This window comes from Panthera leo, chromosome D3, assembly GCF_018350215.1.
Source record: "Panthera leo isolate Ple1 chromosome D3, P.leo_Ple1_pat1.1, whole genome shotgun sequence".
Classification (NCBI taxonomy): Eukaryota; Metazoa; Chordata; class Mammalia; order Carnivora; family Felidae; genus Panthera; species Panthera leo.
The window spans coordinates 27,637,682-27,664,730 of record NC_056690.1 but is presented as its reverse complement, the minus strand read 5'-3'; the positions used below and the strand labels follow the sequence as shown (position 1 = coordinate 27,664,730).

Below are 27,049 nucleotides of genomic sequence, written 5' to 3'. Positions count from 1 at the left end.
GGCATGACACATCCCCGCTGACCATCATTGGGTGCTACTGGAGTGAAATGGCAGCCTGCACTACCTGGCAAATCCCTCCCCTTTCGGGGCCTCCGTGTGCCTGTGACTGACGCAGGGCTGCACCTCTGGGACCCACACGCCTCTCATTGCCCACAGCACCCCAGCCCGAGAGGCCATAGCTTAAGAAAAGATCTCTTTATTCCACGTCTTCCGATATTTTTACACAAGTAAAATAAAATGCATATCTCTATATACCGCGATCCGGGTGGGAGGTGGCGTTCTGGAACAAACGCTGCCGCTGCACCCTGTAAACATGATGGGGTGGAGATGGGGTGGGTGGGCGGGAGGTGTCCATCAGGGAGGGCCTGCCGCCTGGTGCTGGCTGGCGGCATGGAGGGGACCCCATATGTACACACACCTGACTGCTGAGAACGGCCTCGCGATCGGTGGCCGGTCAGCAGGGCCCAAGCACCGTCCACAGCACCAGCACGAGGCCTAGGGGGGCCAGGCCGCAGGCGAGGCTGGGCAGGGCGCCTGAGCCCTCTGCATCACCAGCCCCACCGCCCCCACTGCTCGCCTGGCCCAGACGGCAGTGGCTGCTGCGGGTGCGGTTCTTGCGGGAACAGCCTGGCCTCCGGCGAGGGCCTGTGGTGGGGGGCCCCGGTGGCTCGGAGCCCTCGGGCCTCATCCCGGTCAGTGGGGGCTCAGCTGAGCCAGGCAGGGTCCCGAAGGGGGAGTCGTTGATGTGCCGTGGGCCAGAGCCATTGCCTGGTGGGCTGTCGCCGGATGGCACACGTCCCTTGAGCGCGTTGCCGGCTGAGCCTGGACTGCCAGCCTCCAACACTGAGGCCTTGTCCGCGGCATCAGGCTGGCAGCATTTGGGCAGACCCAGACGCTCGTCATCAGTAGGCCCGCCGGTCCGGATGGGACGGGAGGGCCTGGCAGCGATAGCGCAGCCCTCCAGGTCGGTGGCAGCCAAGCGCTTGAGGTCACGGCCGGCCAGGTGTGGGGGCAGGCTGCAGGGCAGCTCAGACGAGGAGCCTCGGAACTGCTGCAGCCAGGCCCAGAGCGGGCGTGCCCGGCAGTCACACACCCAGGGGTTATCATTGAGCCGCAGATACTGCAGGGAACGCAGGGGTGCCAGGGCTTCTGCGGGCAGCGCAGAGAGGTTGTTGGCAAACAGGTAGAGCGTCATGAGGCGGCCGAGGTCACGGAAGGCATGCGGGTGCACATGGGCCACACGGTTCTGATGTAGAAGGAGGCGGTCGAGGCTGTGCAGGCCACGGAAGGCGCGCTCAGGCACGCTGGGGATGCGGTTGCCGTGCAGGAAGAGGTGCGTGAGGTTGCCCAGGTCGCGGAAGGCGTCATCTGGCAGCGCCTGCAGACCGTTGTCCTGTAGGTAGAGGTACTGCAGGGCAGCCAGGCCACGGAACAGGCCGGGGCCCAGCTCCTGCAGGCCGCAGCGGTCCAGGTGCAGCGTGTGCAGGCGGCTCAGGCCATGGAACGTGGTGGGGTCCACGGCACGCAGCTGCGCATTGTCGCTGAGGTCCAGCTGCTCGAGAAGGGTTAGGCCGGTGAAGGCAGCAGCATCAATGCGGGTCAGTGCATTCGAATGCAGCCACAGGATGGTGAGGTTACGGCAGGCACGGAAGCCGGCGGCGGGCACGTGCACGATGCGGTTGCCGTGCAAGAAGACGCGCTGGCTGGCGGCCGGGATATCAGTGGGCACGGCCTGGAGGCCCTGCTGCGGGCAGCTCGTCGTCACCTTGGGCTCGTTGTAACACACACAGGCACCTGGGCACGGTGCTGCCACCCGCCACGCCTGCAGCCACAGCACCCAGGCCAGCAGCTGGCTCCCTGTGGGCAGAGGAGAAGGTGGTTAACAGGCAGAGGGCTCTGTGAGGATGGGGGTCATGCTGGAGCCAGGCGGGCCCCTGAGACAGGGCCTCAGGAGGGCCTAGAGCCGGGCCTAGGACATGCTGTCACTCCTGAAAACACAGGTGCTGTGATCCCTGCTCCACCTGCCACACAGAAACCGCTTCACCAAAACCTGCCAGGGGAGTTACATGTTCTGCACCGAGGAACCTCACCTTGGTTCCCATGCCACCCTGCCACCCTGCCCAGCGCTCAAACACACAAGCTGCGATGCCTGCACCCCAGCTACTCAGGGTTAGCTGGGTCACCACCGAAGCCCATTTAAAGGCCTCCTGAGATAAACACTCATGCCTGCAAATACCTTTTCGAGACTCCAGTGAATCCCTGGACCTGCCCACCCTCCCCATCAGTCCCAGCACTGTCCCTGGCCTGTCCCTTGCTCCACCAGCCCACAGACTAGGCTGGGAGAGACGCCCTTGGTATAAACACTGAGGATCAGGCTGGCCAAGCTCACACAGAGCAGAGGCTCACTCCCAGGCCTGCCAGGCAGCCAGCTGCCGGACTTCCAGTAGCTTCCGCAGCAGCCCCTCCTGAGGGCCCTCTCAGGCTGCAGGAAGGGAGGGGCTGTGGCTCAGACCCTGTGCCCTGTCCAAGCCCCCTTCCCAGGCTCCAGAGCCCCTGGAGCTCCTGGGCTGCCTGGATTCTGAGGAGGCCTCGCCACTGCAGAGAGCTGTGCTTTAATGAGGAAACCACAAGAGCCTTAGAGCCAGGAGCCACAACCCCCAGTGGCCCTCCTGTAGGGGGTCTGGGTCCCACCAACAGGGCACATGAAACTGCTACAGGCACAGCAGACTCCAGAGTAACTCTACTCTCACAGGATCAGGAGCCTGGATGCCTAAGGGCAGGGGTGCAGCCCTGCCTACCCTGTGAGCCCCCTCCAGACAGGCTGCTCCCTCCTCCACACATCCTGACTTGGCATGGAACTCCTCCTGCAGCCTCCTCCCCTCGGCCTCATTCTCTGCTTGATCTCCTCCCCGGGTGAGGAGCTTACTCCTTCCCAGCCAATCGATGTCTGCATAATTCCTCATATGCCCTCCCCCCGTATCTGGGGGCCAGACACACACACGGCCTCACCAAAGACCTATACTCCTGGTACGCTGTATCCACCCTGGTCTCATCAGCAGGGACACACACCCCAATACGAAGCTCACTGCCTATCATCCCACCATTAGAGTCCCCTCTTTGAATGCCGAAGAGTCTTTTCTCCTTCAGGAGTGAGTCTATTAAAATGTGAATCCCCCTGGGAGGGTTATGGCTTATCAGCTAACACTTGAGTTATCAGCTAACACCTTCGTTGACAGCTAACACCTGCATTGACAGCTAACACCTTTCTTGGCAGTTAGCTAAGAGCAGGATTCTGCAGACATGAGGCCGGCTAAGTGCTGGGGCCGGAGCCGGATGGGAGGAAGGAGAGGCCTGTGGGCCAGCTTCCCCTACCCAGAACTGTGACCTTGGGGACCCCCACTCATGCTGGGTCCCTCACCACACTGGATTCTCTCTGCCTGGGCTGGTGCAGATGCATGCCCCAACCCCAGAGCCTGAGCAAGGCCAGCTGGGGATAAGGAGTGTGCCCTCTTGGAGTGTGCCCCACATCCTGGGGGATTCCTCTGTCCCTTGTGTTCTGCCGGCCTCCATGCCGAGTCATTTGTTAGCGGCTGGGTACATGGCAGCCCCGGGATGGGGGTCCAGAGAGGCAGTCCTGGCCCAGAACTCCCCAAGCCTAGGGCACCCTTCCCCAGGCTGGCCATGCACGGGAGGCTATGAGGGGGCATCTCAGCCAGCTATTCTATTTAAACTGCTGACATCCTCTCCAAGCTCTCTCCTTATGGGGCTTCTTGGGCAAGTCGGGCCTGATCATGCCAGCTCTCACGAGCATCTCACCTGCCACCGGATGTAACTATGCTATGAAAACAGCACTTCCTGTCCCTGAGGACTCACAGCAGAGGAAGACGTGGGGCAGGGTGGGATGGGGGCCCCGGGTACTCACCGGGCTGGGCTCTGGACCTCACTACCACGGATGTGCCATGTCACCAACCATGCTACTGTGCCAGTGTCATCAACCGGGCCACACCACCAATCAGGCTATGTCAGCAGCCACCCATCGTCACCACGCCTGCTACATCACCGTCTGAGCCGTCCAGTGGCTGTCAGGCCTGGAGCCATGGTCTGTGAGCTCAGCTGGTGTCAGGTTCAGCTGACTTCACCAGAACCAGCCGCTCCTCCAGCTTCCAGCCCTCCCCAGTCTGGGCCCCCACGAGGCTGTAAGCCACGTGCTTGGGGCTACACCCACTCTGAGAATGGCCCAAGGCTCCAGGGCTGAGCCACACCATGGGGGTAAGTGGCAGGGCAGCCGTGTGGCTCAGCCCTGCCGGGAATCCGGCATCAGGAGCAGACATGGCTCCATTCCCGCTGAGCCAACTGCTTTTCGGAAACCAACTTCTGAGGGTTGGTCCCTCTGCACGGACCTGCTGTCAGTGCAGTGGCCAGTGGTGGGCTGCCTCCTCGCTGCAGCCACGGTAATTGGCTCCAGCCTGGACCCCCTTGGGGCCTGTCTGCTGGTCTCCATGGCAACCCCTCCGCTGAGCAAGCAGAGGGGGCATCTTTTTATGAGATAATCAAACCCAACTTTGCGGCCTGTGTTCATATTCATAGCAGGGGCCCTAGGGACGCAGAAGGCCCTGCCAGGCTGCAGGATGGTATTCCCTGACCCCACCCCAGGGGCTGGGCCCAGTCACTCATCTGACCCCTCAGAATCCTAAAAAAGCCTCTCCATCTTGTCCCCCATCTGGTTCCCCCATCTGTCTTCCCAGCCCATCCCCTTGTCCCATCCCCTCAGCCCCATCTCCCACTCATGCCCAGCCTCACTGGGCTCCTGTTCTCAGTAAGCACTCAATACCAGCTCACCTCCAAACAAGTGACAAGAAAACAGCCCTGCCATGACCCTGGCCCCCACACAGAAACCACAGTGAGTCACACTCCCATACCAGGCCGCCAGGCCACCTGAGCTTTGCACAAACCCAGACCAATCACCCTCCTGCCATCCCTGGGGCTGATTCTTGCCTCCTCTTTCCCTAGGCCTCAGTGCAGAATGGCCCTTCCAGGGGTCTTCTACAGTGCCCTCCCCATGAGGTCATGGGAGGGGCTCCCACCTTAGCTCAGGTCTGCCTCAGGAGCAGTGGCAATGGCACAAAGGTCACCATTGGGGAAGGATAAGCCACTCCTGCCTGGGAGGATATGGAGGGAGGCAGTGATTAGATTCTGCTCAGGGCCTCTCCCACCAGGGCAGCCATAGATGGGGCAGGAAGGACAGCTGATGAGGCCATGAAGCCAAAATCCCAACAGGCCTGGGTGTGGCCCAGGTGCCTAAAGAGCACCTGCACTGTTCACCCTGCCCCAGCTCCTGGGCAGCAAAGGGCCCAGGTTCTCCTTCATGGTCACTGAATGGGGTTGGGGGGTGGAGGGGAGGAAGGAAGAGGAAGAAGAAAGGTGGGGAGAAGGGAGGGGAGCCAGGAGGGGCAGGAGGCTTCTGGGGACTCACCAGCAGCTGCAGGAGCCAGTGGGCAGCGGGCAGGCGGCTGCTGAAGTCAGCAGCTCAGAAGCAGGGATTGCCAGAGGCTACAGGCTCAGGAGATGTCTTTGGTGTGTTCCCTGGCCTCTACTGCTCTCAGAGCCCTCTACCCTGGGCTGAGGTATGCAGGTGCAGCACCCCTGAGGTTCTATGGGACACTTCTTCCCCTCCCCTGGTGAGGTCATAGAGATAGCACAGGGCTGGCAGCCTTGTTGCCCAGAGCACCGGCTCAATGTCCTTGGGCCTCCCCGCTGCAATGGGGTGGCAGAAACACCCTATTCAAGGGGGCATTACGAGGGTCTACCAGCTAGCATAAAAGCCATGTGTCAGAGCTGCATAAGAATTCTTTTAATACTATCACAAACCCATTTTACAGATTAGGAAACTGAGGCAGAGTGATTAAGCCCTGGACTTCTCCCACCTAGAGATGGTCCAGGGGAAAAGGTGGGAAAGAGAAGCGGCCACGGTGCCATCCAGAGGGGCCGGAAGGCGTGTCCAGCCCAAGCCTGAAAAGCAGCCGCTATGTGGCCTCCACAGGAATGGAGCCCAGTCTGCGAGGGTGTGGGCAGGCACCAGGGGGTATACAGCTCCCTCCTGTGTCATCTGCGGCAGGTAGGGGACATCTCCATGGAGGATCTGAGTTGCTACCTGCCCCCCAATCCCCCCCAGGAGGCTGGGGTCAGTAGGGTGTGGAAGGTCTGGGCAGCTGTAGCACAGCCAGGACATTGGTCAGCTCAGGACCCTCTCAATCACCAAGAACGTCCCGAGAAGGGTCACGTCACAGACCGCAGTTACACGGCAGAACAGGAGGCCACAGCTCAGCACACCGAGGCCAGAAATAGCTCCGGGCGGGGGTGGGGGGCTGGTGGCGTCCACACACCGCAGAGGGTCAAGGCACCCCAGCAGTGCTACACTCACTCTTTCTTGTCCCGTGACTGCTCCCCATCCCTTCCAGCTCTCTATCAGTGCTTGGCTCACCACCCACCCACCTTCCCCCTCAGTCGTCCATCTGTCCCCCTCGGTCTTTACTCCTTGCTCACAATCACCTCCCACCTTCTGTCTGTCCTCCAGCCCATAGACACGTGCAGGGGGCAGTGTGCATGCCCATGGCATTTCCTAGGCCCCTTCTCTGGCTCTAGGGGGAGGAGGGTGGCAGCCCACCCCTGAGGGGGCCTGCATCTCCTGGGGGTGGGGTGGCTGCCAGCCCCTGCTGCCGGTCATGACCCTCAAGGCCCCACTCCTTATTGATCTTCTCGGGGAGGCAGTTGCAGGGGCAGGCCAGGTCGATACACGCAAGGTCACCTGCCAGGGAAGGAGGACACTGGACCCAGGGCTGAACAGTTCCAATAGGCAAAGCTGTGTGCAGTGGGGGAAACTGAGGCCCAGCATGGGCAGAGCCAGCAGGACCAGCCTCCTGAATGCACTCAGTGCACAGGTGGACTTAGGACCAACAGAGGTCTAGTGAACCCTCCTAGGGACCTACTTTATTTTCTTATTTTACAGGGGAGGAAAATGAGGTTTGGTAGGGGAAGCCACTTGCTCATAGCCCCAGGACTAGAAGGCCTTTCAGCCACTGAAAGGCCTCGCTTGGCAGTGGAGAGTTAACACTCCCCCATCCCCAGCTTATTATCACCCCCACCCCAAACCCATATTCCCTCTTAAAATTTACAGCCAACACAGTACATGGGAGGGCCCTGGGTTCCTTTCAAATCAAAGAAACAAAGGCTGCCAGGGGAGGGGTTTGGCCCACTTGTGAGGTGGAGGCTCTGGATGTACAGCTCACCCTAAGGGTGTGTTCCTAAGGGGACACCCCATGATAGGGGCAGCACTGAACACTGTAAGCACAAGACCAGTCCCTGGTTTATAGCACTTATGGTCAAAGAGCAGGCTGACCATCGTTGGTCACTCTGCTGCATGGCATGTGCTACATGGGGGATTTAAGGGGCCGGGGAGCCCTGACCCAGCCCCAGACATCAGGGGTCACCAGGGGAGGAGCCCCAGAGCCCACTGCTAGGGTGAGCATCCAGGCAGACCCTCTGATGAGTAGGATTCTTGGCCTGGTGACCATGCCTTGGGAATCCATCCTTGGTCAAGGCTGGGCTGCTGGACCAGAGGGCTCTGGAAACTCACTCTGTCCAGCCATGTTTCCACCTGATGCCCATCTCCCTTGGCCCCCACCCCAGGGAGCTCCACACTGGGGACTGATGATGCCAGCATCTGGAGGCTCTGTTCAGCTGAAAACCTGCCCAGGGCACAAGGCACACCCCCCTCACTCTAGGGATTCAGCCAGCATCCCCTCCCTCATAGGAGGTGGGCATCCCCTACCTCCCTCCATCAGGCCACCAACAAACACCCGCTGCCTAATTATCTGCAGAATCTGTCTCCACAACTGCTCATTGGTTGGTCCCTCAACTAATTCAATCTGGAGGCCAGTGTGGGCTTGAGTCCCCAGAGGATGTAAATGAGGAATTAGTGAGTGGCCAATATGCCCCTGCCTCCCCCCACAGTGGGGCTCAGGAACAGGGCACTCCCAGTGTTGGGGCCTGGGACCTGCACTTCCACATACCTGTCACCATGCCCATCTGCCCTCCCTGACCCCTTTCCACTGCCAGCTCTTGTCCAGGACTGGGTGCCTAGCCTGGCAGGGCCAACAGTGCTGGGTCCTGTCCCCACCCTAATACATCCCATCTCCTCCCAGGACACTGCATCTGTTACCTGCCAGAAGCTGACCATTCCTGCGAGGCCCAGAGCATCAGCCTCCAATAGGGCAGACACTGTGCAGGAGTGCACTCTTGGGGGCACTTACAGGAATACACACCTGGGGTACACACCTGGGGCACCTACTCAGGGTGCATGCTATAGAAACACACATGTGGGTACACACTGTAGTAGCACATGGGGTGCATGCTACAGGCGCGCACACTTGGGGTGCACGCTACAGGAATGTACGTTTGTGGTGCATGCTATAGGAACACACACTCGGGTGCACACTATAGGAGTACACAATAAAGAGGACACTTTTGGGCCTTCGACTGCCAGGGCCGAGGTGAGTGAGTCGGCCAAATAGCAGAGGGTTGCTGTGATGAGACCAGACAGACATGGGGACCTCTTCCCAGGATGCAGGGCTACAGAGGGTCTGCTCTCTTCTGGAGTGGGAGAAGACAGGAGGGCATATCCCCGCATGCTCTGGAGCCCTGGGCACTTGTCAAACATCACCGGCAAGGCAGGCAGGTGGCCTCTGCCTGAGTGGGATTTATTCTAGTATTGAAAAGACAAGTGCAGGTCTCGGGAGGCCTGCACCCCCTCACCCTCTGGGATCAGCCAGTCTTGCCTCTCGGCCATCTGCCTTGGATCAGCCCTAGTCCTGAGGGAGCAGCTGGACTGCAGCCAACCCAAGCTGGCCCAGGACAGCTGAGATATTGCAAACACCCCTGACCAGGGCAGTCAGGCCTCAGGAAGGTGTGTAAAGTATGAAGGCTGCTCGGGGGTTTTGTAACTAAGCCAGGGTGGTGACAGGGGGCAGCACAGAGAGACCACAGAGAAGCCCAGTGGGGGCTGGTGAGCACCCCTGGAGAGAGACAGGTAGGAAGGACCATGGGGTCTGGCCCTTTCAAGGGGACGAGGGTTTCCAGAGGCAGTGAATGAGATGCTCCCATTTGGGTCACCACCAGCCAGGGCACCACATTCAGGTGATCAGTGAAACCCTCATCAGAGCTGATGGGTCCTGGTGCCTCCTGTTTATCGGCATCTGGCAAACCAGTCCACCAGCCACTGCCTGTCTAGGTATGTAAATAATAGGTTATCAACATATGGGCACACCTGGGTGTTTATTGTGCCACTTTAGCACTACCATGGCTGAGTGGAGTAGTCCCGATGCATTTTGTGGCCTACAGAGTTGACATTGTTCAGGATCCGACCCTTCTGAGAAACAGTTTGCTGACCTGGCTTGTGACTGGAGCACACAGAGCACGTGCTGCATGTGGGTGTTGCCGCCTTCACCCTCACAGTGGCCTCACGGAGGTCACTTGAACCCCCACCTAATGAAAAGGAAACCAATGATCAGAGAAGGCCACTGTCCTGCTGAGACCACACTGTTGGGACGGACAGAGGCTGGTGGCCTCTTGCGGGGCTGGAGAGGGGGAAGGAGGGAGAGTGACCCCCAAATGGTGTGCAGGTCAAAAGAGAAACAATGATTTTATTAAAGAGGCTGTTGAGGGGCTAGTGGTCAAACACACATCAAAGAGGGCACTTACAACACTGACAAACAAAACTGGCTGTAAGAAGCACAGGAAGGATGTCCCAGGCAATGGGGTGGTGGTGGGAGGCACCGATCCCTGTGGCACCTGCTTGTGCTTCAGGGAGACACATCTAAGGAGGATGGTTTCAGGCTGGGGGGGGGGGTGGTCTCTGGGCCACAACTCTCTCCATGCCATTCCAACAACACTGGGACCCTGTGCCCTCCTCTAGGGGCTCTGTGGCCAGGTCACCCTGAGGGCAGCCTGCTGACCCTCTACCATTAGCCTGTCCACTTGGGCTGGGAGGAGGGGACATGGCAGGTCAGGTATGATGCACTTCCCAGGTGGGTAAGGTCGAGGCCTGGGCTGACAGAATCTTCAGGACAAAGAAAGAGTAAAGGTGAGATGACTCTGTCCAGAAAAGGAGAGAGGCAGTGGAGTGAGGGGGCCTCCTTGTAAGCAGGCTTCCTTGGATCATCCTGTGGACCCCTGGCCAGAATCTTGAATGGAAAGTGGACTGTGGAGGCCCATGATCCTTGTCACCAATGCCATCATCATCATACTGGCCATGCGCAAGGATCTCAGATCACAGACAGCCAAGACAAATCTGGGACCAACCTGAGGCTGATCTGGAGTGCAGTAAGCCTCACACAAGAGTGAGGAGCCCCAGAAGTGACTGAACAGCAGGCCAGCACAGGGTGGACACCAGACACCCCTGAGTAGGGCCACAGGATGCCCATTCCAGCATCGGTGCCTTGAGGCTGCGTAGGGCTTCTTGGCCAAGAATGTCTCCCATTGAGGCCCTGTCAGTCCACGCAGGGCCCAGCACCAGGGAAGAGGAAGGGAGAGGGGAGAGATGAGCCCTTGGCCTCCCTGGGACTGCCCAAGGCACAGACTTCCTGAGGTCTCACAACATCCCACAGCATAGCAAGGGGATGACCATCAACCCTACTCCTTAGACAAGGGTACTGAAGCTTACTGAGGTGAGGTGACCATACACACTAGCTGAGGACAGGGGACGGGGTCTAAGAACTCCTGCCATTTCCCCAGGTGACCAAAACAGACCCTGAGCCCTAGAGATCCATAAGGTAGAGAGACAGCTATTCCCCCCATAGAGGGCCAGCTGTTGAGCACACCCCCTATGCTCTGGGCTCCCTGACCCCTACTGCACCTCGTCCTCAGCCCAAGCTTATTGTTCCCTGGGTTGGTGGGCCCGGAGTCTGGTAGCCCCAGGCTCAGATGCGAGCTGCTCTGTACTCCTTCGTGGAGTGGCTGGAGAAGCTGCTGGCTGGCTGTGAGACTGTCTCCACACCCGTGACATGAGGATGACAGCAGGATAGCACCTGCCTTCTTGGGACCCTGAGATGCTTCCAGCTTTGTGGCTGGGGTCCCACCTTCCCAGAAGACCTTTAGTCAGCCCCATCTCAGGTAAGGGACCTGGAGAGTCAAGGCCCACAGCTCAGAGGTGGCATCCCAGAGCCATACTGATCGCTCTGCTTCCAGCAGTCATGAGGCCACTCCAGCCTGGCCTGATGGCCCTGCTTTCTCCAGGAGAGGCTGAGTCCAGGCAGGAGAATGGGTGTGGGATGAGGGCCCAGCAGCCAGGCTGTACTGTAAGGATGCCTAGAGCTGCTTCCCCCACCCTCTCTGCCAGGTTCAGCCTCAGTGGAGTGAGGAGGCTCACAGACAGGCCTGGAGCCCAGCACAGCATGACTTGCCTCATGAGAGATCCTGTTTGTGCTCAGCATGACCTCAAGTTGCTGCTGCTTCTCATGCAATACTGGCATACTCAGTGGTTCTCCTCCTTACCCACCTACCACCCATGTTAGAAACAGGTGTTCATTCCCCCTTCTTGAGAGCCAAGATGATGGTGATGGAGTATATGGTAAGAGGGACAAGGACTAGGAAGATGGGGGCTGCTCCTCTGAAAAAACACCCAGAGAAAGGGTCTCCACCATGGGCTTCTGGGGGCTCCTGCCTGATCACCCCAAACCTGCCAGTTGATAAGCTCCATTCTCAATAGTGCTTCCCTAGAACACATGCCCAGAAAACCAGGCATCTGAAAGAGGCTCCAATGCAGACTGTAGGGAAAACAACTCTAGAGAAAGCAGAGACAGTGCAGGGAATAGATAAAAATTAGGTAAAATCTAATCAGTTTCCTCTCAGGGATAGGAGAAGATTTAAAACAAGAACAGTGTGCTATGAACAAGGAGCTATCAGAAAATAAGAAGAGTACCTGGAAGTTAAAAATAGAATTGCTAAAATTACCAAAAAAATCAATAGAAGGGTTGGAAAACAAGGTCAAGGAAGTCTTCTAGAAAGAAAAACAAAAAGAGAAAGAAGGAAAAAAAATTGATGAGATTCAGAAGACAAATATAGGTCAAATATCTATTTGAAACAGAGATAATAGAAGAGAAAAAAAGTTATCAAAGAAATAATACCAGAAAATCTCCTAGACCTGAAGACCTGGCCCTCCATTGGGCAAGTGCCTAGCATAATAGATGACATTCACAATGTGATTTCAGGCCTCTGGGCGGGGGGTCAAAAGAGCTCCCAAGGGAAAAGCAATGTGGCATCAGACCTCTCTACAGCACACTGGATGTCAAGAAGATAACAAAATTGCAATGGCTTCAAAATTCTAAGGGACATTATTTTCAATATGGAATTCTGGAGCAGGCCAATCCAGCCTGAATAGGTTTGTTAACACATGAGGACTCACAGAATGATTCTTCACTGTGTCTTCCTTAGAGAGTTACTTGGGGATGTGCTTCAGCCAAAACTAGGATATAAACCCTGAAAGAGGAAAATATGGGGCCCAGGAAACACTGGGTGATGCTGGGAAGTTTGCTGGGCAGTTGTGAGGGGGCCAAAGCATGCTTGGTCCATGTGGGGGCAGCAAGACAGAAGCCTGGGGTCACACCTCCAGGTTTAAATGAGAGACCCAGTAGAACACCTGAGGTGGAGAAGAGTAAGCACATGAGGGTAGTAGATGGGACAAGAGAGAAAAGATAGAGTCAATTGTAAATCCAGGAAAACCAAAGGCCATACAAGAGTAGAAAGGCCACCAAGGTACCCACCCCCAATCGTGGTGGGGTGGTGAAGGGCATTTATGTGACCTGGGTTGGGAAACACTGTTTATGAATTTAACTAATGGTAGTGAGACAACCATACTAGGAAGTATACTAGAGAAGAGGGGGCATGGAAATGTGAAACACAAGGAACAGGAACAGTGGCTGCCTTCAAGGAGGAACAGGGGCTGGGACAGAGCAAGCCGATTCTCCAGACTAGCCCTGGAGGTCTGGGTGCAGGTTTTAACTTTGACCAAGATATGGTCGACCGTTTTATCTTTTCAAAATGGCTGCATATTTGGCACTGAAATGTCAGAAATAGAGATAAATAAAAAAAGAGAAAGTGTATCTGCCAGAAGGTGGAGATGAATGTGGTCTAGAAGCAGGCATGTCTGAGGTGTAGGAGGACAAAGTGGGACTGTGATTGCTCGAGCTGCATCTCCATGGCCCTGAACAAAGCTCTTCGGCATCATGCTCTGCCAAGGGTCATCAAGGTTGCGTCCCAACTCTAGGGACACTCCGGGCTCTTGGCTTCAGAGGCCTCTGCTATTTAGACACTTGACAGGACAGCTTTGGCCTGAAAATTCAGCTGTGTGCTCAGACCTTCCACAGTCAGACAAAGCCTTACCCTAGCTCCTCCTCACCTCTACCCTGCTGCCAGTTCACAGACACAAGACCCCCATTAGCAGGAAGCCCAGCAGGTAAACCCAGCAGGGGCTGTGTGCACATGGTGCCTCCGGAGTGGGGGTCTGTGGCTCTTGGGGAGGGCTTGCCCTGACCTTGGCTGAGTGCAAACAGGCTTTCCTCGGCTTCAGTGAGAGCCCCAATTACGTTTCTGCCAAGGAACCCGTGGCACACAGGCAGGGGCAACGTGAATAAGTAATTGCTCTTTTATTAACGAGTGATAAATTATTCCTATATGATTGTGTGTGATAACTCTTCCTTATTTGAAATCAATTTGGGATGGAAATTGTTGGCGGCTTCTCACCAGTGAGGGTGGGAGGACCAGGCGCCACTGCCTCCTGGAAAAGCAGGTCAGTGTATTTCGGCTACTTCCTGAGGCTGATGCGCCAGGAGCTGGCATGCAGGAGGGGGGTGGCTGCCCTGGGGGCAGGGGCTAGGGAAGGTGGCCTTATTCCTCAGCACCTGCCCCTGGGATCTGGGAGGGTCAAGGCAGGTGTTCCGGCACAGCCTTTCCCTACCTCCAACACCTGCTGGAAGTGCTGAAAGAGGCCCAGCCCACCCCACTAGACGCAGGGCACATACACCTTGAGCCAAAGAAGTATCAGGCCAGGAAAGGAGCCCCTGAAAGCCCAGGCCCTTACTGGAGACCACCACAGGCATGGGTGGGCATGGCTGGATGATCAGGGTCAGGGGGCCATCTGCAGGCCACATTCCACTCACTGCCCCCCCCCCCCCCCACCACCACCACCATGTAACCCTGAGGCCAGGGCTAGCCTGATCTTTCATCCCCACAGAGGACATACCCAGTGCCCAGCTGGACTCCAACCCAGGCCAATGATGGTTCAACTTTATCAAACCCGAAAAGGCATTTTCCTTTTTCTTACATATTTTCCTAATGATTTCCCCATCCTCATTCCCTCCTCCCCCAGTTCAACGCATGAGGGTCTCCAGCATGAGATGAGGCCCAGGTCAGTCAGACCTGGTCTGGGCCCCCCACTGGCCCCGCAGTGCCCCTGGCAGGTCCCCAACTCCCAGGGGCTCAGCATGATTGTCTGTTGATCTGTGTGAGGGGCTGCACTCAGCAGGTGCTCGGTAACTGCCAAGCAAAGGTAAGAAAGACTGCACTTCCGAAGGCCCCCTTCAAATAGGCCCTGCAGCCTTGGTGGCCTCACATGGGGCCAGGAGAGCCCCGTGCAGAGGAGGAAGCAGATGATCAGGGAACAGGGCGCCTTTGGCGCATGTGCCAGTGCAGACCTCTTCCCGGAAATGCATACTTAAAACCTTGCAGTCAGTCAGCTGCCTCCCTCCCAGCCCAGGCTGCAGGAAACCAGGCTGTGCCCACCTATCCCCACTCCTACTCCTCCCCAGCTGCCTCCCTGTCCCATCATGGCTGCTACAGGCCTGAGAGGCCAGGGCACCTCCCAGCTCAGCCACTTTGTCCAGCTCAGCTTAGGCACCGCCAGTGACCTTGCCTCTCGGGTCTGGGTTGGTCATCTGTGAAATGGGGAAGTTGGGTCTGAGAACCTGACAAATCCCCAGGGGTTTGGGGGCACTTGGGTGGACCTGGGTCCCTGATACCCCACACCTTCCTCCACTGCCAGGGTGCCCACTTAACCACATACCTCGCTGGTCAACTGAGCAGGTCTCCATGTTGCTTGCTTCTGCCAGTTGCCCCCATGGACTGTGGGCTCCACAGGGACAGGGCCACACCTGGTGACTAGCACACACCATAGATGTTTGTCACATGAATGTAAGAAATGTCCACCACTACAGGCAAGTGGCAGACTTTGCCAGGCTGTGGGAACAGCATTCCCTGAGGATGTGCAGGCCCAGACAGCCTATGGGGTACTGATATCCCCGTGGGGAGTATGTGGCAACAGCACCTGGAAGTCAAAGGCAATTTCATTTCTGCTACAGAAATGTTTGTGTCGCCCTCAAATTCCTATGTTGAAGTCCTAACCCCCAGTGTGATGGTATTTGGAGGAAGGGCCTTGAGAGATGGGCACCTAGATGATGTCATGTGGGTGGGGCCCACACGATGGAATTAGGGCCCTTATAAGAAGAGACAGTGGGGGGTTTGTTTTCACTGTCACCACATGGGAACATGGTGAGAAGGTGGCCATCTGTAAGCCAGGAAGAAAGCTCTCACCAGAACCGTACCGCACCGGCACCCTGATCTCAGACCTACAGCCTCCAGAACTGTGAAAAAATAAATTTCTGTTGTTTAAGCCACCCAGTCTGTGGCATTTTGTTATGACAGCCTGAGCTGACTAATACAACTTCTTTCTTACATCTGATATATTTTCCCAGATCTTTTTTACAATGCACACAAACCAGTAAAATCAGAAATGCTTTTAGTTTGGTTTATTTGGTCTCATGTACCAACACTGGATGGGGAAGCCCTGCCCCAAGAAGGGTGAATGAGGCAGTGCCCTGGCAGCAGGACCCCCTTCCAAGACTCCCATGCCATGGGATCCCCGCCCACCACAGCCAGCCCTGCAGGATGGCCGGAGAAAAAGTCCAGGGCTTTGGTGCAGCCTCTGCCTCTCTGGGGCCTCAGGCAGGTCTTCCAACCTCTTGGGACCTGCTTCCTCACCTGGAAAATGGAGATACCAAGACCCACCTCACAGGGTATGGAGAGACCCCACAGCCCACTCAGGGGTGGTGCAGAGTGGGTACAGAAAATTCATAGCCCACCTGTGGGGTCATCTCAGGAGGGATGGGTCATATCACCCCCCGGCAGGGACCCACTGCCCCCACCTGACAGAAGGGAGGTCAAGTCACAGCTATAAAGGGCATGCTGGTGCCTGACCTGGCCTAACTCCAGGCTCTGATTCTGTCATGTGCACTGGATCCTGTGGCTTCCATGAGCCTTTGTGTAGGCAGTTCCCCTTTCCAGAATGCCTGCCCTATCCCAACACATCCTCTTGGAAGGGCTCTTCTCCTCACAGTCCCACCATGCCAGCCCTTGGAAGAGGACCCTTCCCAATCTGTTCCCCTCCCACACTGCAGTCTTGCCTGAGGCGTCCGTCCATTCTTACACCCACCCTCAATGCTGGACTCAGCCCCAATGGGGCCATTTAAGGAGCAGGTGAATAAGTAGAGACCTAGAGCTTGGTCAGGGTCTCAGCCATGGGCTCCCACCATGGGGTACTTGGCAGGGAAGAAGCACAGCTAGGCCTGAGGGGTCCTGCGTTGAGTTACACGCCAAGCAGGTCTTGACTCCACCTGGGCCTTGGGGTAGTGTAGGGGTAGTGAGCTTACCAGTGCTGGTGCTGGCCACGTGGCAGGAAATGAGCGGCAAGGGCCTGAGGATGAAGGTCTGTAGGCCCTCCCTCCCTAATTCTTACAGGCTGCTCTATCTAGGAACGTGTCGCCCCCACCCTCCAGGCCTCCTTAATCACTGGTGGGGAAGGTCATATCTATGTCAGGCTTCCTGTAATCTGGAGTGGGGGGGGGGAGCAGTCAGCCACGGCATCAAGGAGGGCTCCATAGGGGCACTGAAGTGCATGTGCACGCGCGCTCGCGTGCACACACACACACACACACACACACACACACACACTGCCACAACCTGCCTCGGGCCATCCCCGGGGGATGGGCTGTGACTCAGGCAGCAGGTAAAGAATGGAGTCCATTAGGGCCACCATCTGTCTCGGCAGTGACGGGTCCTCTCAGTGACATCCGGGAGGTATGTAGATGGAATATCTTTATGGGGAGAGTTTTTCTTTTGCCAATTTTCGAACAGGAAGCCAGACACTTGTCACACCTGTCCCCGTGTCAGCCTCTGCCTGACATAAATTGGGGCTGAGGCAGGGAGATGAAAGACAGCCTGGACATGACAGGTGTGCAGGGGCCACATGTCATACGGCCGGGAGCACACAGAGCAGTGGGCTGGCCTCCCGCTGGGGCTGGGCCCAACACAGGGCTGGCCTCAAACTAAAGGCTAGAAAACACTTAACCAAAGAGAATGAAAGGAGAAACAAGTGACCCTCAGGGACCTGCCCAGGTCCCCTCCACCCAGCCCCTACCCCTGGTGTACATCTTGTTGCCTAGCTAACCCCATCAAAGGTGGGGAGGATCCTGCCCAGAGGATGGGCTGGGGGGTCACCTGCAAGGCCATATGTAGGAACCACAGCCCCAGGGCACCCTTTAGCTCCTTCATCAGTTCCTGCCATGTGGGGAAAGCCACCCATGCCCTGGGGTGAGAAGTGCTCACTGCCAGTGGGGCAGTGACAGTCCTGTACCTTCCTCAGATGGCCCTGGGGTCTCGGTCTCAGCTCCCAAGGAGACCTAAGAGCTGAGTTCTCACCAGGCTCATTGGCCATTGCCTCACACAGCTTCATCCCTTGGAAAGCCCCATGGAGCCTCGGGGTGGGGGCTGGGCAGGGGCGTGACTAGCCAGCTCTGTGCTCTCTGAGGACAAGAGGGGTGCTGAGTGTGTCTTGGGAGAGCAGGGAGACCTTGAGCAGGATGGCGGAGGGAAGTGGACAGTGGAGAGCTGTAGGAGGAACTTGGCAGGGCTCTGGGAAGGGTGGGGGGGCAGGACAGAGCACTAGGGCCCACTCCCAGTTCCTGGCTGCGGTGTGCTGTGGAGGCAGGTGAGAGAGCTAGGTGCAAGCAACCTGTGTGACCTTGGGGCCCCCAGCCCTCCCAAGACTGCTGTGATGTGGTGTCCAGCCCATTCTGGTGACTGGCCAGGACTGGCCTTTCTCTGTAATTCTGCTTCTACCCATGTGTTTGGGGATGGGAGGTGCTTTTGGGCTGGAGGCTACACCCTGGGGGCAGGTGGCCCACCCTTCTTCTGCCTGCACCCCACCCTGCCCAATGACCATGGGGTGCGCCTTCCACCAGACCACAAAGCTGCTGCAAAATGAACTGTGGGGCAGAAGTCTCCACATTGTGAAGGCAGAGAAACCTTGAATTTCCTTCTAAGTCAGGATGGAGTGACCAGGCCCAGTGCCCATCTGACCCAGGCCCCTGCTGGGACGTGGGCCCCTCGCTGAGAAGTGGAGATGCCTTACATGGGTCCCAGCGTCCCCTCCAGACTCCCCTGCCACTGGCCTTGCCTGGATTTTTGCACGTCCCACCTTGACCTCTGACTTGGCTCCCCTTGGTATGAACTGATGTCACAGACTCCCCTTGGGACAGGCGGCAAGGACCCTCATGGCTACAGGACTGCTGGGGAGTGGCAGGCCCCGGCGGGGCTCCTCCTCTGTGCTCCCATGGCTCAACAGAGGCTTCTGCTTCCAGTGGCTGTACACCCTGCTTCCTGAGTTACACCACAGACCCCCCCACCCCTGCCCAGGACAGGGCCGCTTCAAAGGACTTGGGAACCTGAGGGGTCCCCTGAGAGATGGGGGCTCCCTGACCCACTGAGGGCCCCAGAAGCCCCATCACCAGCTTCTATTTCCACAGGAAGTTCCATCTGAATGGGACAATCAAGCTTCCATGAAGGGCTGGGCCCTGGGGGCAGCACTCAACATTGACTCCCCCTTCAGAGTCTCCCCCCTTTGACAGAAAGACTCAGAAGGTGAGTGACACACCCAGGTGTTCAGCTGGCTCTGGGCTAAAGCCAGGAGGGTCCCAATGCCAGACACTGCCTGCCCGGCTTTTGCCTGGAGGGGATCCCCTATAGGTTGGCATCTCTGTCTCTCTCTAGACCCATGACTTTGCTCATCTGAGTCCTGGAGGGGGGCCGCCCTCTTGCAGCCACCTCAGACAACTGGTCTGTACCTGACACCCAGCAGCCATCCCCAAGGGCCATGACTGCCAGCTCCTGTGTCTCCTGGGAACTGACTCAAGTCACTGCCCATGAGGCTGCTCCACCATTCGTGGCTCCCTGTATCCCAGTGCCAGGTCTGGGCTGGACTTGGGCACGTGGAGATGGGGAGGCAGGCACAGGTATGCATGTCAGGTGCTGAGACCAGAAACTGGGGGCCTCTCCCACTGAGGGTAGAAGAAAAGGTTCCCAAATGAGACTCCCTGGCCCAGGCCCTGAAAACAAGGGGGGCTCATCTAGACATGGCAGAGTTTAAGCAGGAGGAGCTTGGCTGTCAGGTAACATGTTATAGAAAGCATCTCAGAGCCTGAATGGAGGACAAGATGGCAGGCAGGCAGCTGTGGGCATCTGTGGCCATAAGTCTGGGAGGGGGCTGGCTTGCAGCAGGCCCTCAGTGAGGGATAAAAGGGGATGGACCTCCCTGGGGCCCAACTGGACACTGGACTTGTTTTGGAGGATGGGAGGCAGCAAAGACCCTGGGCCTGGGGTGTGGATGATGGGGGTGGAAGGCAGGTGGTACAGGGGTAATGACCACCAGACCGACTGGGTCTGAGGGACCTGTAACTCCAGTGGAACTCCACATGCAGGGGAAAGAGATGTGGAGTTGCTGGGTGAGGGCAGCATAGGGGCCTGAGATCCCTGCTCAATTGCATAGGCCTGGCATACAGCAAGGAGGCAATAAACACTTACTAAGCAATCATGGGGACCAGAGGGCCAGAGCAGAACTCTATGACAGGTCAAACCAGGCCCCAGAGCTGGCCATGCTGGAGTGGGTAGGGAGGTAAGTAAGTTTGGGGGCTCTGGATTCCCAAGCTGGTCTTGAGACCCCCCCCCCCCTCCTTTCATGTCTGCTCACTGTCCCTGCTTTTTATGGAGCACATACTGTGTGCTTGGAGCAGCCACATGACACCATGAGCCAGCCACCCAGCCCCCACCCGTTTCCCCCAGAGCCCAGCACCCTACTCGCCTCAGACTTGGAGCATTTTCCTACCCACAAAGGCACTGAACTGGAAGCACCATGTTTGGTCAACAGGCGCTGATTATGGATGAGGCCTCTGGTGACCAGGAAAGGGCGGGTGCTGCCCAAGGTCACAGAGTGAGCCGGCACTGCACAGGTTGATCCAACGCCTGCCCAGACTTCAGGATGGGGAGACTTCTGGCAGGTCCCTGAGCCCGCCCCATCTGGGCCCCAGCAGGAGGTGAATAAAGGCAACATCTCAACAAGGTCACAATAGCTGGGACAGATGGAGGACACAGAGCTGGGCCCAGGCAAGTGAAAGGGCAATCTGAGAAGGCTCCCTGGAGGAGGTGAGGGACCCAGAGCTCTGCCTTGGCCTGAGCCCCTATGCACGCCATCCCCTTCCTCAATGGGCCCCTCACCAGTTTCAGCCTCAGCCTGACATTTCCCGTGACATTTGCTGCAAAGAAATAGAGTCATAAACCCAAAGGTTAAATTTGCACATTGCCTCACACTGCCAGGAGAAGCGTGGTCCCTCCACCCACCAGTGCCATGGCTGCAGGGTTTGTGTGGGATGGCCCACCCATCCCTGGGGCCTTTACTAGGGGCCCAAAGGTCCCCCTCCCAGGCCCTCCGAGGAATCTGAGCCACTGATGCCCAAAACAGTTTCTGGGCACAGCAGTCCCTGAATCATGTCACATGGGGTGCCTATCAGAGGCCCTGCCCAATCCACTTGCAAACCTGAGGCTCCGAGACACCCCGCAGTAAAGGAGCTCTGTCAGTGCCACTTAACCCAGCCAGTCCCAAATTTGCTTGACCACAAAACCCTTGTTCAATCCGCACCAACATTCTGTGGAACTTCAATTACACGGAGTGTGATCTGTGATGGCCAGTTAGGAACGCCTCAGTGCTGACCAGCGAGCACAGGAGCACCCCCAGGGTGCCGGGCGAGCTGCCTGAACAAAGCTGGGTCAGCTCCTGACACCCCAGCCCCTCCAATTGGGCTCCCCATATCACCATTGGCCCAGCTCCACATGCCAGGCCCAGATGGGGCTCACAGCCTGTCAGACCCACCTGAGCCAACCCAAGCTCCTGGCCTCTGCCCACATAGCACCTTCCACAGCCCCTCCAGGAGGTCTGCCCTAAGTCCTGCCTTTCAGCTCCACCTCCCGGCCTGGCTGCCCTGTCCTGGAGCGAGTGGGGTGATCAAGGGTGTAGGATGGTGCCGCAGGGCCCATCCCCCATCCTCGCTCAGCAGGGCAAGGCAGAGGGCCCAAGGCAGAGGGCCCTCTCTGACAGGGAGACAGGACTGTCAGGATGCTGCCGGCTGAGGGCAGAGGCTGTGAGAAGGGGGTAGGAGAGAGGTAGCCCAAAGCCCAGCTGCATAAGGGCCATCCTTGGAGTCAGAGTCCTGATCAAAGCCTAGAAGCAGATTCCACCACTACCAGTGAGAAACCCTACCCCAGGGAAGGGAGAGGCCCAGGGAGCCCATCCATAAAATGTTGGGAGGGGGCGAGGATCAGGGCTTGCTACCATCAGGGGAGGGGGCCTGTGGCCACACCCTGGGGGAGACCCGTGGAGTCCTGCACTGAGGACACTGGGGGCATACACTAAATGCATCTCCTTGAGGGCCAGCTCCAGGACCATGGACACTGTGAGAGACTGAGGCAGGTTCAGATAAATAAGTGATGGCGAATCTTCAGGAAGGGATTCCACACACACCAGTAAACCCATGATGCACAAGAATAGTTCCCGACGTGCAATATGTTTAAAATACAGCGACAAAAGAAGAAACTGCAGCACACAACACCCGGCTGGGCCCACACATGCCAGTGACGGCCTGGGGAGATAGAGCGGGTGTGGACAGCATGCCCACCCTCTGGCTGGGCTTCCAGTTTTGGCTCTGTGACCAGCTGTCCTTTAAAGCATTGAGTCCTATAAATTCAGGAGAGCAAGGATCACATCCCCTTATTTGCCTGGTTCCAAACAGGGACAAATGAGTGAGTAAATGAACGGGTGTCTGAGTAAACAGATCAGGAGCAATCGCAGTGTCTGGGATGAGGCAGCTGGGACACAGGGTGGGGGACACAGAGAGGTGTCGAGGTTGTTGAGGGGTTACCTTGAGAGAGAAGGGGGTGCTGGGGGCCAGTGCTGTGGCACAGCTGGAGGGAGAGCGGGGGACAGCCAGCCTGGCTCATTATGGACCTTGAGGCCCAGGCCCTAGGTGGCCACCGAGGGAGGCAGCCCTGCCTGGGAGTCAGGGCCCATCAGGCTAGGGCCGGGGTGACACGAACTTCATTAACCAGGCACAGTCAAGAGCCCTCAGGAGCCCCACAACAGGGCTCAGGGGCAGGGGTGTCGCACACTCATGCACACTAACTCACACCCATTCACTCATTCAACGCAATTCACTCGTTCACCATGGAACTGCTTCCTCGTGCTCCTGTTCTCCTGACCCCTTTCTGGATGCACAGACTGAGGCTCTGTGGAGACACTGGCCACAGGTCCGGGAGAGCAGGAAATGCAGTCCTGGGAGATGGGTTCCCTCTGCCTCCACCAGCGGGGACCCTCCTGGTGCTGCACCAGCTGCCACAGGCATCCATGCCACAAAGCCATGAATTTGGGCCTGGGGCAGGGAGCAAGGTGGGGAACGGAGCCAGGAGGCAGCACTGCTCATGGGTGAGCACAAGTCCTCTGGCCTGGGGGCAGCAGAGGGAGGGGAGCTGGAGTGCAGTGAGCATGGGGGAGCCAGGGCCACACATGGCCAGGCCCTCATAGTCTGTTGCTCACAGCGAGTAACAACAAACAAACTCTTGGCCCTGTGATGGGTCTCAGGCCAGCCCTCAGGTTCCTTGGACTGCGGGACTTCCTCTTCTGCCTTCCAGAGCCCCAGAACAGCCTGTGGTGGGGGGGAGGTCTTCTACAGACACCCCCACAAGCCCTCTTGCTTCTTGAGACCCACTGGGCCCTCTCCCTTACCTTTCATCCATGACCACAGAGAGAGGGTCAGTCCCAACTGCAGGACACCCAGCTGGCTGTTAATGTTCACATAGAGAAACTGAGGCCCAGGTATTCTGTGAGTTCTCTGCTGGTGAGGGGCAGAGCAGAGATGCTGCCCAGCTTGGGAAGCACATTGCTGGCCACCTCCCACCTTCTGTAGTGCTTTCACTCGCTCCCTGCCCCCCAACTGCACATCACCCCTTTCCAACTCCCCTGTGACCTCTATGGGCCTTTATTTCCCCATCTGCAAATAGGCACAAGGGAGGTCCAGTTGGCAGTGCAAGGTTTCTGGGAGGACTTCCATTTGTGGGAACCACTGACTGGGGTGGCGTGGGGGGTGATGTTTTGGGTATTTTGAAGGCAAAAGTACTGGCATCAGAAGCCCATGGGGACCTTGGCCTGGAAGTATCCCCAACAACCCGTGAGGGATAACTGGGCCATGTCACTGGCCCAGGAGAGAAGGCCGAGGTACAGAGAGGTGAACTGTCACACCCAAGGTCATACCACTGACGGGTAGCGTAGCCAGGACCCAAATCCAGGCTGTCGTTCTGCCATCCCACACCCAGCAGCCAGGGTTTATGAGTGGCCCTCTGCCAGGTGGTAGGGTGTGACCACCACCTGGCTCAGTCCCTCCCATAGAACTTGCTTCTTCCTCACCTTGACTGGCTTACAAAAGAGGAATGGCCAGCTCCTCAGCCTGCCCACCTATGGGGCCCAACCTCCAGCCTGCCCCTCTGTTTTACTCCCACACACTCTGTAAGGATGACCCACTTGTTCCCATTCTATAGACAAGGACACTGATGGTGGCTGGGGGACAAGGCAGTATGGCCCTGCCTCTCCGAGCCCGGGCCCAAGGCCCTCCTCACCACAGTGAGAGCGGATCACCAACACCCTTACCTCAGTGCCGCACATAGCATCTGAAGCCGGTGACACCACAGAGCACCTCGCCAATAAGGCTCCTACCATGGAGATACTAAGGCACAGGGAGAGGGTCTTCCTGAGGTCACCCTGGGTCAGCCTCGGTGTGGGCACATACCTGTCCCCCATTGGGCTTAGTGGCAGTGACTGCACAGCATGGGGGAAGGGTCTGGTCTATGTGTCACTGTGTTGACCTCGAGGTTTGAAATAAGCCTTCCCTGCCCGGGTGGTCCCAGCCCCCATTGGCCACCATTGCCCCGTTAAGGGGGGGAGGGGAGGAGTGTCTGGGAGCCCTTTTGCCTCATGCCCTAGTCTGGGCGCACTGAATTAGCTCCCCAGCACACATCCTTAGTGCCTCCGCTGAAGATTTGGGTAAAACCTGGTCGCAGCCTGTCTGGGCATACAGGGGCACCAACAATGGATGCAAAGAAACACATGCCGATGTGGTCACAGGCACATATTGTCATGTGTGCAGACACACACGTGCAGAAGCATACTGAGTCACACACATGAACACACCACACACACACACACACACACACACACACACACACCCAGACCCAAAGGGGCTGTGGAGGGGTGACTCCCAGGACTTGGGGAGAGGCAGACAGAGGTGGGGCCATGCTCCTGCAGCCTGTTTCTCGCCCCTCCATCTGTGAGCTCTGGCTGCCCAGAGCCTCCCCCTCAACACATGTGCATGTAGGCAAGGGAGTGGGTCCCACTGAGGGGCCCCAGCATGTGCCAAGTGGGGAGACCACAGCAGGCACGCTATGTGCACGCATGTGTGGCTGTGGGCGTGCGGGCGGGGGTGAGGACATGGATGTGCATCCACAGCATGTGTGCGCGGGCACACTGGGGCAGTCTGGCATGCATGTGCACACGCGATGTACAAGTGTGCAGCCCTTGTAGACACGTGCACGTGCAAGGAAACGTGTGTGCAGCCTGCGGCACTGTGGACATCAGCAGGGCAGCCCGGGTGGGCACCAGGGGAGCACCCTCCAGGCGGGGCATGCCCAATTTCCCCCATAGGAAGTCACCCTCCAGACCCCACCTCTCAGGACCTCACACCAGGGGTCCCATGAGGGCTGTCAGGGAGGGGGTGCTGCCAGCCCCACCACTTCTGGAACCACTCAGTTGAGCCCCCAAGGGGCCCTCAGGTTGCGGGTGTGGAGGTGCTAAGGCTGCCTACTTTCACCGCCAACCCCCTGGGGTAGAGCGCTGGGCCAGCCCCGCCCCCCCCACGCCCTCTACTGTCGCCAACGCCCCCATTTCATCCCGCTGCGGCCTGACCCCAGAGAAACCAGAGGTCCTGAGCGGACTACTAGGGGCAAAGGTGAAAGCAACCTAGTACCCCCACCCCTGCTCCGTACCCACGTTTCTGCAACCCTGCTCATTAACCCCTTAGAGGCCAGGGCGCTCCGAGGCTGGACCCCGCCCTTCCAGCCAGCAGACCCACCCGGCCCGGGCTCGGAGTTCGGGGCCACAGGGCCCCGCCGCCCCTGGCCCCGCCGCCGCGGCCAACTTTCCCGGGAAGCGGCAACTTTTCCTCCTGCCGCGGGCTCCGCCCTCCCGGGGCCGGGGTGCCCGCGGCCCCAGTCCGGCGCGGCACTGCGGTGGCCCTCACGGCCGCCCGGTGACCCTTCCGCCTGCCTCGGCAGCCCCGGCCTGGCCCTGCGGCTCCAGGAGGGGCCGCCCCCACCGTCCCCACCCCGCCTGCCCGGATCGGGCGCGGCACAGCACTCACCTCCGGCGGACGCCCTCTTCATCTTAAGGGTCGGGCGGGGCGCGTCGGGGACCGAAAGTCGCTTCGGGGCCGGCGCCCGTCTCCCCGCGGCCGGGTCCGCATCCAGGCGCCGCCGCTCCGGCCCGGCCCCGGCCCGGCCGCGGGACGAGGCTGGGCGCGCTCCGCTCCGCCCGGTCGGCTGGGCTGGCGGGGCCGCGGGCGCGGAGGGCGAGGGCGGCGGCGGCGGCGCGGAATGGAGGGGCGCTCGCGGCGCGGGCCGGGAGCGGATGAATGTTTTATGGGATCATGTGGTTTGACGCGCGAGGAATCCGCCCGGTCCCCCCGCCGGCCGGGCCGGGGCGGGGCGGGGGCGGGGCGGGGCGGGGCCTCGCGGCGGGCGGGGCACTCACCTGGACTTCGGCCCTGAAGGGTGCGTGGGGCGGCGGGGGGAGGGTAGGGGAGCGGGGGAAAGGGAAGGGAGCGTGGGCGGCTCAGGGTCCCGGGGCGCGCAGGCCGGGCCGCAGGAGGTATTCAGCCCGCCCGGTGCACCGGTGCCACGCGCGGCCCCAGACAAAGGCGGCGCATTTCTGAAGAGGCGGCGGCCCCTGCAGGCGGCCGCGGGGATGGCGGCGAGGGCCAGAGCGGGCCGGGGGCGCGGGCCGGAGGGCGTGGGCTCCAGGGCGTGTCGGCCCGGACTGGCCGGGGTGTGAGGGTCACCGAAGCGTCCAGCCACCGGTAAGGACTTTGTCCGGAGGCCTGGAATGGCCCCCTCGCTTTCTCTGGAGCCGCCAGGGCCGAACAACCCTTTACTGGAGTAGGATTGCTCCATTTTTTCAGTTAGAAAACTGAGGCTCAAAGCTCAAGAGACTTCTGAAGCCCCGACCCGTTTTTGCACCAACTCTCCCTGGACTAACCCAGGGAGGTGACACAGTCACAGTCCTGCCCTGAACCACAGGTGCACCTCACCTTTTCCCTCCTTCGGAAAGGGGAAACCCAGGTGATTCCTAGCTGCCCACCTGCTGAGTATCCCCATGCTCCACAAAGCCAGCCGAGGCTTAAGGACCAAAGAACCCATTGACCCTGTCCTTTTCCCCTGGGCACCTACACAGACCTCCCTCCGTCCCTCTCCTCAGGGAATCTACCAGGGAATAAGCTCCTGGGTGCATCCTGGCATCTTC

At 58.6% G+C, this 27,049-nt stretch overlaps 1 protein-coding gene across 1 annotated transcript; it reads right to left on the bottom strand.

Moving 5' to 3' along the window:
• Positions 1–237: 237 nt before the first annotated feature.
• RTN4R (reticulon 4 receptor) lies at positions 238–25,992 on the bottom strand. Its single transcript, XM_042910309.1, has 2 exons — positions 25,893–25,992; positions 238–1,857 (listed from the first exon to the last, which is right to left on the bottom strand). Exons 1-2 carry the CDS (start codon positions 25,912–25,914, stop codon positions 455–457), a joined length of 1,425 nt encoding a protein of 474 aa, XP_042766243.1. The 5' UTR covers positions 25,915–25,992; the 3' UTR covers positions 238–454.
• Between the last annotated feature and the right edge of the window lie 1,057 nt (positions 25,993–27,049).